Here is a 12,874-nt window from a genome sequence, read left to right on the forward strand (position 1 = left end):
GTCACTAATGATGTGTTGGAGAAGCTCAGTCCGCCTTGCCTGATGGGTAATAGGGCCATGGTACGGAGTACTAGGTAGTAGCGGTGGACAGGCTAATGCTGGTGCTAGTTGAGGCCGAAGCTAGCCATGTTAAGTGCTAAGCTAGTGCTCAGGCTAATGTCTGAGCCTTGAGATTCCACTCGAATGCCTGAGGCACAAATGCACTCAAGGTGCCGTAATCTTTTGCCGCTCCCCGCATTCATTGCTCTAGTCTGGCTTCGGCTGTCTCCAGATCCCGAGTCGGCGGTGCCTCGACTTTTTCCCTGCCGAACCAGCGCTAGGAAATACTCTTCCCCCTCCTTCGAGTCTCAGAAGTGATGGTTCTATAATGCTCCGTCTCTGGTCATCAATTCGAGCACCCTCTGTTTCAGCATCGTCTGCCCTTCTCACGAGCTCTGCTGGTTCTTTCAGTGCTCAATTCTGTCATACTCCGACATATCGATTCTCCGCTTCCCTCTTTACCGCAACCCCACCTACGAAAATGAAGCACCATCTCATGGTCGGTACCTGGACCCCTCCAGGACGCATCTACACGGTCGCATTCGATGACGAAGCCTTGACCCTGGACTTGGTCAAGAAGACCGACATCCCAGAGGCGGAGCCTATCTCTTGGATGACTTTCTCGGTAAGCATGTTTTTGCTTACTATCAAGGTGTTTTGGCTCGGAAACTAAGTCTGTCTTGAAAGCACGACAAAAAAGCTATCTATGGCGCTGCCATGAAGAAGTGGAACAGCTTTGCTGTGAACAGCCCTACCGACATTGTCCATCAAGCCTCCCACCCCGTGGCTGGTCATGGTAAGGCACCGTTGCTCTGCTGCGTCCAAGCTTGCGAAATCTGATTTCCCCTCGCAGAATTGGCTGCCAGCGCCGATACCAACACCCGTGCAATCTTCGTGCTCGCCGCGCACAAGCCCCCCTACAACGTGTACGGCAACCCCTTCTACAAGTACGCCGGCTACGGCAATGTCTTCTCCACCAACGAGGATGGCAGTCTGCGCGAGAACATCCAGAACTACGAGTATGAGCCGAACACCGGCATCCACGGCATGGTCTTCGATCCCACGGAGACATATCTGTACTCGGCCGATCTGCAAGCCAACAAGATCTGGACACACAAGAAGGATGCTACCACGGGACAGCTGGAGCTGGTTGACTGCCTCGAGGCGCCCGCGCCGGGTGACCATCCCCGCTGGGTTGAAATGCACCCCAGTGGTAAATACCTCTATGTGTTGATGGAGGCGGGTAACCGACTTGGCGTGTACGTTATCGACGAGCGTACCCACAAGCCAGTCTTCACCCACATCACCTACCCGTTGCTTCCCGGTGGTAAGTCTGAACCACCCCGAACCCCCCGAGTCTCGATTATATTGTGATAGCGGCTTTCTGCGATCGATACTAATCTGACCTAGGTCTTCCCCCCCGGAACAAGTACCGTGGTGACGTGACTTTCACCACTAAGAGCGGCAAATATCTGTTCGCAACCACCCGCGGTAACTCCTTCGATATCACGGGGTACATCACAGCCTTCAAGCTGGGTCCCAGCGGAGAAATCGAGCGCCAGCTGTTCATTCACCCCACATCTACCAGCGGCGGACACTCCAACGCAGTCAGCCCATGCGACTTCAGTGACGAATGGCTTGCTCTGTGTGACGACCAGCTTGGTTTCGTCGAGATCTACCGCTTCCGCGACGAGAACCTTGCTCGCGTGGCTCGGGTTGATATCCCTGAGATGGGATTCGGCATGAACGCCATTTGGTATGACTAGGAATGCTGAATGCGTGTAAAGTACATAGATAGATAATAATGAAAGTCCAAGTCTAATTTTATTGCTTGTCAATGTGGTTTATGAGCTGTCGCAAGCTATGTCTTGTGTTTGGTTGTATTTCATCGAATCGAGTCGAAACACTTTTGACTGTGTCAGCGCATTGCAGTAGTTGATCCGTATGGAAATTGTCTTTCCCTGTGTGTACTCTTCACTACCATGATTAGAAGCCGACTCCTTGAGGCGAGTATGGTCAGATGTCTTTGTGCACCCCTCCGGCAGCTGGCGGACAATTTTTGCCTCATTATCCGCATCCGGCTCTGGAAAGTTTGGCACGTGCCGGACGGCAAGATGCTTCGGAGCTAGTCACGTGAGAGGGTCGGATCTGTGGTCGGGAAGGCCATTGGCCAATCAAAAGTCGAGCAATCACGATGAGGCCAGGAACCGCGGGCGAGCTGGGGGGGATTGACAATTCCGGGGAAGAAGATCACGGGGGGCAGAGTTGAGTCAGCCGAGTTGAGGTCTTAGCCGCGGGTACGAGCGGGTAAGAGCTCCCCCGGGATCACCAGCGCGCGATCGCAGCAACCACTCCCATCGAACGTTTTACCCATACAGTTGCAATTTTTAGCTATCCCCATAGTGCCCTTGACCACTATATCCCACCAAGAACTAAATTCGGGATAATTTGATAAGATCCTACCGTCTTTCGGCTGACGATCCGACAGATGCGACCTTGAATTGTACGATCAGGCCATCCTCCAAAGCATCGGCATGTGGGAACAGTGGTTTTACCGTTGCGCTTCCCCCCACATCCCCAAACGAGCCGAACGATTTGCCGTCACGGTCCGTATTCAGACTTGCCACGCCTGGCTGAACCGTGTATATAGACCCCTCGAGTGCTCCAGACTTTGAGCTTGCAATTCTCTTCCTCCCCATCCTCTCCATCCTCATCGCACAGTTTGTCTTTGAACAACTTCCTCCCCTCACACAACCGCCACCATGTCTGCCGAACCTCGCTGGGATCCCAACTTCACTCCCTATGTCGTCAACGCCATGGGCCCCAAGACTCCCGAGCGTGCTCGTGTGATCCTGGGCTCGTTGATCAAGCACATCCACGACTTCGCTCGTGAGGTCGAGCTCACTCCCGCCGAGTGGATGATGGGTGTTGAGTTCATCAACTCCATCGGCCAGATCAGCACTCCCATCCGCAACGAGTGCCACCGTATCTGCGACGTTATCGGTCTCGAGTCGTAAGTGTCTTCGACGTATCATATTCATCCCTGCAGTCAAACTGACCTGTCTAGCCTTGTCGACGAGATCGCCAACAAGATCGTCACCGAGCAGGGTCTCTCCCCCACCTCCAACGTCATCCTCGGCCCCTTCTGGTCTCCCAACGCCCCATTCCGTGAGCTCGGCGACAGCATCATCCAGAACCCCCTCCCCAACGGCCAGGTGACCTGGATGCACGGCCGCATTACCGACATGGAGACGGGCAAGCCCATCGCGGGCGCCGTGCTCGACATCTGGCAGGCATCGGCCAACGCGTTGTACGACTTCCAGGACCCCGAGCAGAGCGAGAACAACCTCCGCGGCAAGTTCCGCACCAACGAGAACGGCGAGTACTTCTGGTACTGCTACCACCCCACGGCCTACTCGCTGCCCACCGACGGGCCCGCCGGTGTCCTCCTCAACCTCATGGACCGCTCCCCCTTCCGCCCCGCGCACATCCACCTCATGATCACCCACCCCGATTACGCCACCATCATCAACCAGCTCTACCCCTCCACCGACCCTTACCTTGACATCGACTCCGTGTTCGCCGTCAAGAACGACCTGATCGTCGAGTTCAAGCCCAAGACCGACGACCCCAAGGCCACCCTGGATCTGGAGTACAACGTCACGATGGCGCTCAAGAAGCACCACCCCAACCCCAACTCGGCTCCTCCCGTTTCCTCCTTCGAGCGCTTCAACAAGGGCCAGAAGTTGTAATCTTAGGGATGTGTGCAAAATGTCTTGTGTATATAAATATTAGCGATTGTGGTTTTCTTTTTGAGATGCATACCTCGAATTTTGTTCTAGCCAATTGAATCGGATCTTCTACAATAGAATCCGTGTTTTAAATAACCATCCAACCATTCAACCCTTACTATACGTACTGCCAGTAACAATCAGCAGCGTTAGTCCAACCGCGAAGCACCGTAAGGAGATACGATAGACAGCAGAAAATCCGGGGAAACCCGCCCTACCCCTACCCCTACCCCTCCAAACAAATCTACACCCGTCACGCGAAGGCAAATGTCACAAAAAATAATTGACAGTAAAAGATCGGGCCGAACACTCGGCAACGAGTGGGTACACATGCCGAACGCCGGCACCTGATCCTACCCGGCGATGCCCCCACCCATCCCAAGCCGGTTAGCGCGGCAACTTCACTCTCCCCCGCAATCACCCGCGTTTCCGGGTTGGAAAATGCAAGCCCCCCGCCATATAACAACACCCGGCGCTACCCTTATCCATCCGCCTGCGTGCACTTGGACTTTACTGTCAACTGAATTACCCTCCGCAACACCAGCATCAACACCAAGCCCCTACCCTACCTACAAACACAAACAACAACCTCCCCAAGCAAACAGTACGGACCCCTCTCCCTAATCCCATCCCGCAACCTAACCCCCTTAACAGGAAATTCCAAAATGCGCCTCCCCTACGCCCCCACCACTCCACCAACCACCTCCGCCGCCAAAGTCAGCGAAATCTACGCGCGGATCGCCGCGCGCCGCGCCCCACGCCCACTCATCCCCCTCGACCTCTCCCTGCTGCACGCCCCGCCCGTCGCGGACGGCTGGAACAGCTTCCTGGGGGCGATCCGCACGGAAACCGTGATCGACCCGGGGCTGCTGGAGCTGGCCGTGTGCCGGGTGGCGGTGCTGACGGGCGCGGTATACGAGTGGAACGCCCACGCGCCGCTGGCGCTGAAGGGCGGGGTGCAGGCGGCGGAGCTGCAGGCCGTCCGGGAACTGGCCTCCACGGCGGAGGAGGAGACGCCCGGGGAGAAGCTCCGGGCGAGTGCGCTGAGTGGACGGCAGCAGGCGGTGGTGAAGTATGCGGATGAGATGACGGTGCGGGTGGCGGTAAGGGAGGGGACGTTTGCGGCGCTGCGGAGCGAGCAAGCGGCCGGCGGCGCGGGGTTGAGTGATCGCGAGGTCGTGGAGTTGACGACCGGCGTGGCTGGGTATAATTGTGTGAGTCGCGTGTTGGTGGCGCTGGATGTGGGGGAGAATAATGATAAGGAGATGAAGAGTGTGCAGGAGCTGGTGGAGGGGTTGAAGAATTAGAGATTCTGAGGGGATTTTTTGGGGGTGGAGGTGGGTGAGGGGGGAGGGGTGTATATACGTACTTTGGCGGAAAATATATGATTCATTTTTGTTTCTAGCGGCTGAGTTGGTAGGAGTAACCCTCGACTTCGCTGTGGTGAGAGGGTGGGTGTTGCCTTTACAGCCTACATGCAGCTAGTAAGTCAAAATTGGCAATGGGTAATGCTTAGCGCCATATGGTATATGTGTTCATTGAGATGAGAGGTTGTGGTACTCCCGATATCCATCATAAGCTTAAGCTGATCAAGAGTGTCATTATTAGTGTTAGGTATACTGCCCCGAACCCGCGCTCTTGAATGCCAGCACCCCAGAACTAAAAGCTGGCAAAGAAATCGCGGTCCCACAGCTCCGACACCCCGAAGTCCGCCATGTCAAACAGGTTCCCAAAGTCAAGCGGCTAAAACACCCGTCAGCATCCTGTCGTATACACTCCCAACGCAGCAACTTACCGCATCCAGCCCGAACGATGCAGGGTCAAAGGTATCGACCGGGGCTGTAGCATCCAGCGACGGTAGACCGGTAGCGGTAGTAGGCTACAGACAATTAGCGATTGAAACACCCAGCGTTGCCATTCAACTCACGATCGCGGAACTGCCCGTCTGATCGCGGACCGCAGCCCATGGCGTCCCTCGCATCACTTGCTCGCACTGCCGCATGCAAACCATGACATCCTGCTCGATCACCTTCTGCGGGTCCTGCCCGTTGATCCGCGCCTTGACAGACGCCAACACCATGGTCAGAAAGAAAAAGGCCTTGCAGCCCTTGCCGCTGGGGCCCATCCGGTTGCCGAAGGTGTCGATCGTCCGCTGCACCGCCTGCAGCATCACTTCCTGCTGCGACCGGACGAGATCATTGAAGGATGTCAACGTACTGGAGGGCCCCATCGGCAAGGACTGCGGGAGGCTGAACTCGCAGGACTGGAGGTACAACTCCACGCACACCGTCAGGGCCGCGTGGAGGAACTCATCGCGGAACATCCCGCCGCTGAGCTGCGCCAGCTGAGGCAGCGCCTGCGCCTCCGTCGAGGGCTCGAGGTAAGAAAGCATCTGCAGCGCCGATTCCAGGCAGATCTTGCGCGAGTAGGAGAACTTCGGCGTCCGGAGGATGCTGAGGGCGAACGGGCGGTTGAGCACGAGAAGCGACCGTCGCATCAGGAACACCAGCATCGACTGTGCGAAGGAAGGATCCTCGCCTACCGGGGCGGACATGGCAGTTCCCATGCGATGGAATATGCCGGCTCCCTCTTGCATGGATTGATTGATCTCTTCGCTTAGGCGCAGTGCTTCGTCGTAGCAGAGGGTGAATTTCAGCGTGTTGATGGCTTTGGCGATGTGCACTCGCAGCGGCAGGGTCTGATGCAGTAAAACCTGAAAGGTGCTGCGGGTGAAGTTTCCCAGATCCTTGGGGACAGGGTCGTCCGTCATATCTTCTGTGAGTTGAGAGTCGTCGAGGTTCGACGGGGCTTCGCAGTCGAACTCCTCCAGGTCAATATTAGGCGGCATTCCCTTGTCGATTGACGATTGCAAGTCCAGCTCCACAATCGTGGCCCACAGCCGGCGCCGCATCTCGGCCCAGAATTTGGTCATCTTGTGAAATCGGTAGGGACTCCGATGCAGGCCCATTGTCATCGCAATACGAATGAGTGAGCCGGAAGAGATCCAAACAATGTCCCCGTCGATGGCATCCGCTTGGCGTGCAATGAGAATCAGGCACTCGATCTGCAAGATGTTGAAATCAATGGTCGAGCTGACCAGGGTCAAGGCAATCCAGGAGCGGACCCCCGCGATCCATTCGGCTGCCGCATCGTGGAGCTTTTCTCGACCATCGATCTTCGCCGTCGGACTGAGAAAACAACTGCTGGCAGCCATCAAGGCTAGGAGTTTCGCAACAAAGCAACGGTCTCGTGGGCCCGATGCCGTCCAGTAAGCCTCATACTGCTCCAGAAAGGTCGGCACGTGTAAGATTCGGTAGGTCATCTCAAAGGTTGACAGGTACAGATTTACCAACTCGTCCGCAACGTGTCGCGGCGGGACCATCTCCTCCAGATTCCAGGACTTGTTGCGAAAAGCCCGTTGGTGATCCTGTCGCTCGCGGGCCCACATTTCACCTTTGAAACTCTTGAAGTTCTTATAGTCCGGATTGCGCTTCAAGCTGCTACGCTGCCCTCTCATGAAGACAGAGACATCGTCGAACTGCATGCGACAAGGTCAGCGACAGCCAATCACGCCCAAAAAAAATACGCCGCTCACTTACAAAGGCCAGAGTGACGGCCGAATGGCAGCGTCCGCAGTAGCGCGTCCGACTCTTCTTCCCGCGGAAGCACGATCGCGACGAGAGCTCCTTGACGTCGTCCGTGAGATTCTGGGCCTCTGGGGCGACGGCGCGCCCCGCCGCCTCCGACGGAGCGTCATACCCCAGGCTCTCGGGAGTGTGGATGGGACCCGTCTTGGAGAGCGCGGCCTCCAGAAACTGCACCCGATTGCGCAGCTCGTGCAGCTCGTCGGAGCGCGCCTTGGGCTTCGTGATCTTGTTCGCCGCCGACTGCTGATGCTTGGAGTCGAACACATACAACCCGCCGTGCGCGGGGCTGGCGCGAGTGGTGGTGGCGGAGGCCCGCGCGCGTTCCGAGGGGGTATTCTCCCCGCGCCGTGCATCGGACCTGGGAGGTTGGTGTCCGACGTAGACGCATTGATCGGGGGTCTTGGACTTGAGGCATTGGCCGCATGGCAGCGCGCGGTCGCATTTCAGCTTGCGGCGCCGACAGATGGTGCAAGACAAGGGCGGTCTGCGTCGCCGGGCGGGCGATTTCGCCGGCGAGGTTGGGCCGGATGGGTCGGGCTGAAGGTGAGGATCTCCATCCATGGCAGGGCTTTGCTGGGCAAAGGGGTTTGAGAAAAGATGAGAGAGAAATGAGATGAGATGAGAGACACTAAGCTTGACCCCGCGTGATTGCGCTAACTAGCCCCGGAAAGTCCTTAAAGTGTCTCCGTCAACAAACGGACTGCAGTAGTGAGCTGTCAGTCTCCAAACAGAGGATAAGCTGGATGGATGTTGTCGACGGACATCCTCTATGTCAACATGAGTCAATGCGTTTGGTCGATCTGCACCACTGTTTCTTAACCAAGCTTGGCGCGTTTTCTGGTGGATGGAATTAAATGTTCGATGATGATGATGAGAAATCGAGCCAGCGCAGACAGAAAGTCGATTGCTCGACCGGAAGGTTTCGGAGTTGCCGTATTCAGTATTTCCGAGGGGCCGTCGGACTTACCTTATTCGGTTAGCGCAGGGCTATAAGGCTGTATGCATCGCTGCCAGATGAATGTGAACAACTTTTGACTCGCGCATAACTTAACTTATCTTGTACAGCACATTTAAAGAATACAGCTGCTTGGAAACATGGTACAGGTATAATTCGAAGTTGTTATAGAGGGGGACATGTAGTTCCGAAACACCACCCAGTTCCGGAACAGCTGTGTTTACCACCAAAAACTCGCGCTCAATATATTCCTTGCCCAAACACCAACATCCCTTACAAGAGTTATGAAATATAAAGTAAGTCTTTACTTTTATATCAAAATATATTAATTATTATTCTTTAGTAATATAAGTATATAAGGTCTTTTGCAGCACCCAAGGCCTTTGCCAGCATATATATAAGTTGTATATAAAATCACTGCGTGGCGTTTCAGAACTACATGCCCCCCTCTACAAACAGCAAGCTGGAACATCACGATTTTGCTATTTCCAGACCCCCGTCGATAATCCTACTCATACAGGCACTCTTTAGGCAACCGTAAGCCTGCAAAGCTAGTATACACTCACACTCCTACAACACCCTCATCCCCATCATACATACAACCCCTCATTGAGACGCCCCGACAACATCAATCACGACCTTGCCAAAGTGCGCACCACTCTCCACAAACTCGAAAGCCTCCCGGGCCTGCGCAAACCCAAACACGCGGTTCACGACCGGCCGGATCTGGTGCTGCTCGTAGAACTCCACCATCCTCTCAAACTCATCCCGGGGCCCATTGATGATCCCCTGCAGCGTCACATTGCGCCGGAGCGTCAAGAGGTTGACGTTGACGCGATCCTCGGGCTCATCCATCTTCCCCGAGACGTATCCGATGCAGTTGATCAACCCGCCAAAGGCGATGCACTCGAAGCTCTTGCGCAGCGTCTTAGCGCCACCGGTCTCAAGGATGATGTCCACGCCATTCCCCTCGGTGAAGCGATTGACCTCCTCCTCCCAGTCGGGCGTGGTCCGGTAGTTGATCGTAAAGTCGGCTCCGAGGGCTTTCGCCTGTTCGAGCTTCGCATCCGACGAGGAGGTCACAATCACTGAGTAGGGTTGGCACAGTTAGCACATGCCCTACCCACCACCTAATGAAACGAAGAAAAGCTGCGCAGACTCACCTCGAGCCCCCCACGCCTTCGCGATCTGCAGCCCCGCCACCGCCACCCCGCCCGTCCCCTGCACCAACACGACCTTCCGGCTCACATCCTCGCCCTTCTCCACCGCCGCCCGCAAGCGACCCTGCACACTCATCCACGCCGTGACGCTGGCGATCGGCAGCGTGGCGCCCTCGGCATCCTGCATGTACGCGGGGGCCTTGACGAGCGCCTGCTCGGGGAAGACGCGGTGCGTCGCCAGCACGCCGGGGAGCGGGTGGCCCATGCCCCTGGCGAGCATCTGCGGCGTGACCTGGCCCGTGAGGTGATCCGGCAGGAAAGTCGAGAGGACGCGGTCGCCGACGCGCCAGCGCGAGACCGACGGACCGACCTGCGTGACCACGCCGCTCATGTCCGAGCAGGGGACCGTCGCGGGCGTCTCCTGGGTGACGGACTTGTGGTGGTTGTATTCGCCCTTCGTGACTGCTCGGCGAGGTGCATGGTTAGAGGGAAGTTGTTTTATAGGAACCAGGATGGGAAAGCTCACCCTCAATGTCGCGGTAATTCAGCGAGACCGCATGGATCTCGACGAGGACTTCATTGGGGCCTGGCGTGGGTTGCGGGGCGGTGGTTTGGCGCAGGCTGTCCAGGCCCGTTAGAGGGGTGGTCCATTGTTGGATGCTCATTTTCTGAACAATCAATTGAGTTCCGTTGAAAGAAAATCGAAGGCAGAGAAAAGTTAACCTGAAGAGTAGATGGTAAAGAGAACTTGGGAAAAGAAGGCAACAGAAACAGTTACGTTACCCTAGAACACCCTATAAGTCGATGTCATAAGGCCCCACTGTCCGCAAATTATTAATCAACGGTTACGGTTACTGTTCCTGCCGGGTGGAGCTTATTTGGGGGGGGTTTGGCTGAAGGGAAAATTCCCCAAATTAGGGTACAGAGACCCTGCATATCGGCTTTTATGCTTGGATTGAATTTCTCAGTGGTATTTTGTGGGTCGCTTTTCCCAACTCCTACAATGTGATTACTCTGAATCGCGGACAATTGGTGTCATGTTCATGAATTTCATGGTCATTATGTTCAGCTAAACTAAAATTTCGAGGTGACAGAATAAAAAAGTTTTTTTCACAAGAACCACCGAAACTCGACGGCGGCCGGTCCATCCCTCAACCGTTCGGTGGGCACATCCTGCGCCCGCATCTTGACGCCCTCGCGGGCGTCGCGGCGGCGATTGTCCACCCACATGAAGATGCCCAATGAGGCCGCCAGGACGGCGCCCGTCGCCCCGAACGCCGCGATGGTGACCAGCGCCGGCATGTACTTGGGCTTATCCTGGGCGCGGAAGACGTTGCTGGCGACGAGCCCCATCAGGTTGGCCAGGGGCACGCCGATGCTGGTGAGCAGGACGCGGCGGCCCTCGTGGGCGACGTTGTTGTTGTACCAGGTGCTGAGCAGGACGCTGGGGGCGGAGGTGCCCCAGGTCATCATGAAGGTGGCAAAGTACGCCACGTGGATCTGGGCCTCGACGTCGGTGATGGAGGCGTAGATCATGAAGCCCGTGAAGGTGAGCAGGAACCCCAGCACGATGAAGGGGGAGCGCAGGCGGGCGGCGTCGGAGGCGAACGCCAGCACGAGCAGCATCGCGGCGCCCGTCACGTTCGGGGCCACCGTGTAGAGGTTGGTCTTCACGGTGGAGTAGCCGAGGCGCTGGATGATCTGCGGCATGAAAAGGGAGACACCCTGCAGCGGGACGCCCAGGCAGATTTCAATGCCGAGGAAGGCGTAGGTCGACGGGTGCCGAAAGATCTTCAGCGCGTCGCGGAGATTGAACTCTTCGTTCACGACGGCGGACGAGTCGACCTGGATGCGGTGATAGGCCAGTGCTTTCTCGTCGGGACTCAGGAACGTGGCTTCGCTGGCGGAGCGTGGGAGGTACCAGAATGCGAAGCAGGAAAAAAGGACCGTCACGCTGCCTTCGATGATGAAGAGGTACCGCCAGTTCGGGATGGTCGAGTTCTTGATCTGGAAGACGCCGAACGCGATGAGCCCCGAGAAGGCGTTCGCAATGTTTGAGGCGGCGTAGAAGATGGCTAGGCGGCGGGCGAGCTCGCCGCGGCGGTAGAAGGTTGTCAGGTAGTAGATGACCAGAGGGAAGAAAGCAGCTTCAGACATTCCCAGGAACCAGCGCAGCGTGAACATGCCGCCAAAGTTTCTGGCTGCGGAGGAGAGCAGCGTGAACGAGCCGAAGCTGAACATGAGGACGGGCAGGACCCGGGCTGGGCTGAAGCGCTTGCCCAGCATGGCAAAGGGCGGCGCGAAAATGACATAAGGTACGTAGAAGATGGAGAGCAGCAGGTTGTACTGATTCGGCTTGAAGTGCAGGTCTATGCCCATTAGCACAAGTGTCTCCTATCGGAGTCAAAGAATGGTCTCCTACCAGTACTCATGCCATCCGTTTCGGCGTTACTGAGGTTGCCTTTGTCTAACGCATTGAAAAGATCTGGATCATACATCAGTGGGCGCCGCCTATAACTAGAGCTGATTGACCTACACATCAGAGCCAACACTGGCAGTAAACGCAGGTCAAATTTACGACACAGACGCCTCTCTGCCTGGTGATCTGTGACCCGGACGACATCCTCGATGATTCCCGTTTCAGTGGTGTAGTGGCTCGCCTTCACAGGTTCATCATGAACCGAGCTCGTCTTGGTGTCATGTGGACTCAAGCTGGAGCTGGATGCCATTATACTTCAGCCAGACGGGAGTGTGAGAATGAGGGAGTGACAGAACGTGCAAGAATGAGGGAATCGAAGAGTGGAAAGAAGGGGGGAGAAGTTAGACGAGGTATGAGCCAGGATAGTAGAGACGCAAGGGATCGATTTCTTTTGAGGAAACGGCGTCATCGACCCTCGGTTTATACCAGAACCTTAGCATAGTATGTAACCCACGGCTTATCAGCTGCCAAGGCAGACAACGGATAAGATGTCACATTGTAAATGAACCAAGCTCGATCTTCCCAGGATTTCTCCGCATATTGGCTGGCCGGATGCAGTCAGGTTGCATCGTCGCGGCGGGCTTATCAGTTGCTATCAGTCAATAATCAACCCTTGTCGATCTGCGATAACGGGCGTAGTCGGACCCCTTTATCAGGATCCCTGCAATTCGTTTTCGTGGCAAATTAATCGCTAATGAAGATTGACTAATTTGCAAGTCAAATTGATCTGGAGGCCGCAATCACAATAAATCAAAACGTAGACTATGGAGCACACGGTAGATTTAGTGGGGCTATCGAAATCT

General features: G+C 55.9%; 6 protein-coding genes across 6 annotated transcripts; 3 read left to right on the forward strand and 3 right to left on the reverse strand.

Annotated features, from left to right (window-relative positions):
* Positions 1 to 520: 520 nt before the first annotated feature.
* On the forward strand, positions 521 to 1,805 carry BO86DRAFT_302994 (lactonase family protein; the record flags this gene model as incomplete). Its single annotated transcript, XM_025667559.1, has 4 exons — positions 521 to 664; positions 727 to 835; positions 893 to 1,366; positions 1,450 to 1,805. 4 exons carry the CDS (start codon positions 521 to 523, stop codon positions 1,803 to 1,805), a joined length of 1,083 nt encoding a protein of 360 aa, XP_025531976.1.
* A 603-nt stretch (positions 1,806 to 2,408) lies between these two features.
* Positions 2,409 to 3,924, forward strand: BO86DRAFT_330208 (putative catechol dioxygenase). Its single transcript, XM_025668712.1, has 2 exons — positions 2,409 to 3,052; positions 3,107 to 3,924. The coding sequence occupies exons 1-2, from the start codon at positions 2,802 to 2,804 to the stop codon at positions 3,789 to 3,791; spliced, it is 936 nt and encodes a 311-aa protein (XP_025531977.1). The 5' UTR covers positions 2,409 to 2,801; the 3' UTR covers positions 3,792 to 3,924.
* Positions 3,925 to 4,327: 403 nt separating this feature from the next.
* On the forward strand, positions 4,328 to 5,147 carry BO86DRAFT_353646 (carboxymuconolactone decarboxylase family protein). Its single transcript, XM_025669536.1, has 2 exons — positions 4,328 to 4,434; positions 4,485 to 5,147. Exon 2 carries the CDS (start codon positions 4,496 to 4,498, stop codon positions 5,135 to 5,137), a length of 642 nt encoding a protein of 213 aa, XP_025531978.1. The 5' UTR covers positions 4,328 to 4,434; positions 4,485 to 4,495; the 3' UTR covers positions 5,138 to 5,147.
* Positions 5,148 to 5,338: 191 nt separating this feature from the next.
* Positions 5,339 to 8,332, reverse strand: BO86DRAFT_330212 (putative C6 transcription factor). Its single transcript, XM_025668713.1, has 4 exons — positions 7,430 to 8,332; positions 5,758 to 7,368; positions 5,626 to 5,709; positions 5,339 to 5,573 (listed from the first exon to the last, which is right to left on the reverse strand). The coding sequence occupies exons 1-4, from the start codon at positions 8,036 to 8,038 to the stop codon at positions 5,490 to 5,492; spliced, it is 2,388 nt and encodes a 795-aa protein (XP_025531979.1). The 5' UTR covers positions 8,039 to 8,332; the 3' UTR covers positions 5,339 to 5,489.
* Positions 8,333 to 8,904: 572 nt separating this feature from the next.
* BO86DRAFT_453201 (zinc-dependent alcohol dehydrogenase family protein) lies at positions 8,905 to 10,335 on the reverse strand. Its single transcript, XM_025676974.1, has 3 exons — positions 10,119 to 10,335; positions 9,596 to 10,054; positions 8,905 to 9,520 (listed from the first exon to the last, which is right to left on the reverse strand). Exons 1-3 carry the CDS (start codon positions 10,255 to 10,257, stop codon positions 9,039 to 9,041), a joined length of 1,080 nt encoding a protein of 359 aa, XP_025531980.1. The 5' UTR covers positions 10,258 to 10,335; the 3' UTR covers positions 8,905 to 9,038.
* A 367-nt stretch (positions 10,336 to 10,702) lies between these two features.
* On the reverse strand, positions 10,703 to 12,554 carry BO86DRAFT_445272 (putative MFS transporter; the record flags this gene model as incomplete). The annotated part of the gene is made up of 3 exons (XM_025676437.1): positions 12,129 to 12,554; positions 12,015 to 12,077; positions 10,703 to 11,961 (listed from the first exon to the last, which is right to left on the reverse strand). Exons 1-3 carry the CDS (start codon positions 12,319 to 12,321, stop codon positions 10,703 to 10,705), a joined length of 1,515 nt encoding a protein of 504 aa, XP_025531981.1. The 5' UTR covers positions 12,322 to 12,554.
* Between the last annotated feature and the right edge of the window lie 320 nt (positions 12,555 to 12,874).

Source organism: Aspergillus japonicus, assembly GCF_003184785.1.
Source record: "Aspergillus japonicus CBS 114.51 unplaced genomic scaffold BO86scaffold_4, whole genome shotgun sequence".
Classification (NCBI taxonomy): Eukaryota; Fungi; Ascomycota; class Eurotiomycetes; order Eurotiales; family Aspergillaceae; genus Aspergillus; species Aspergillus japonicus.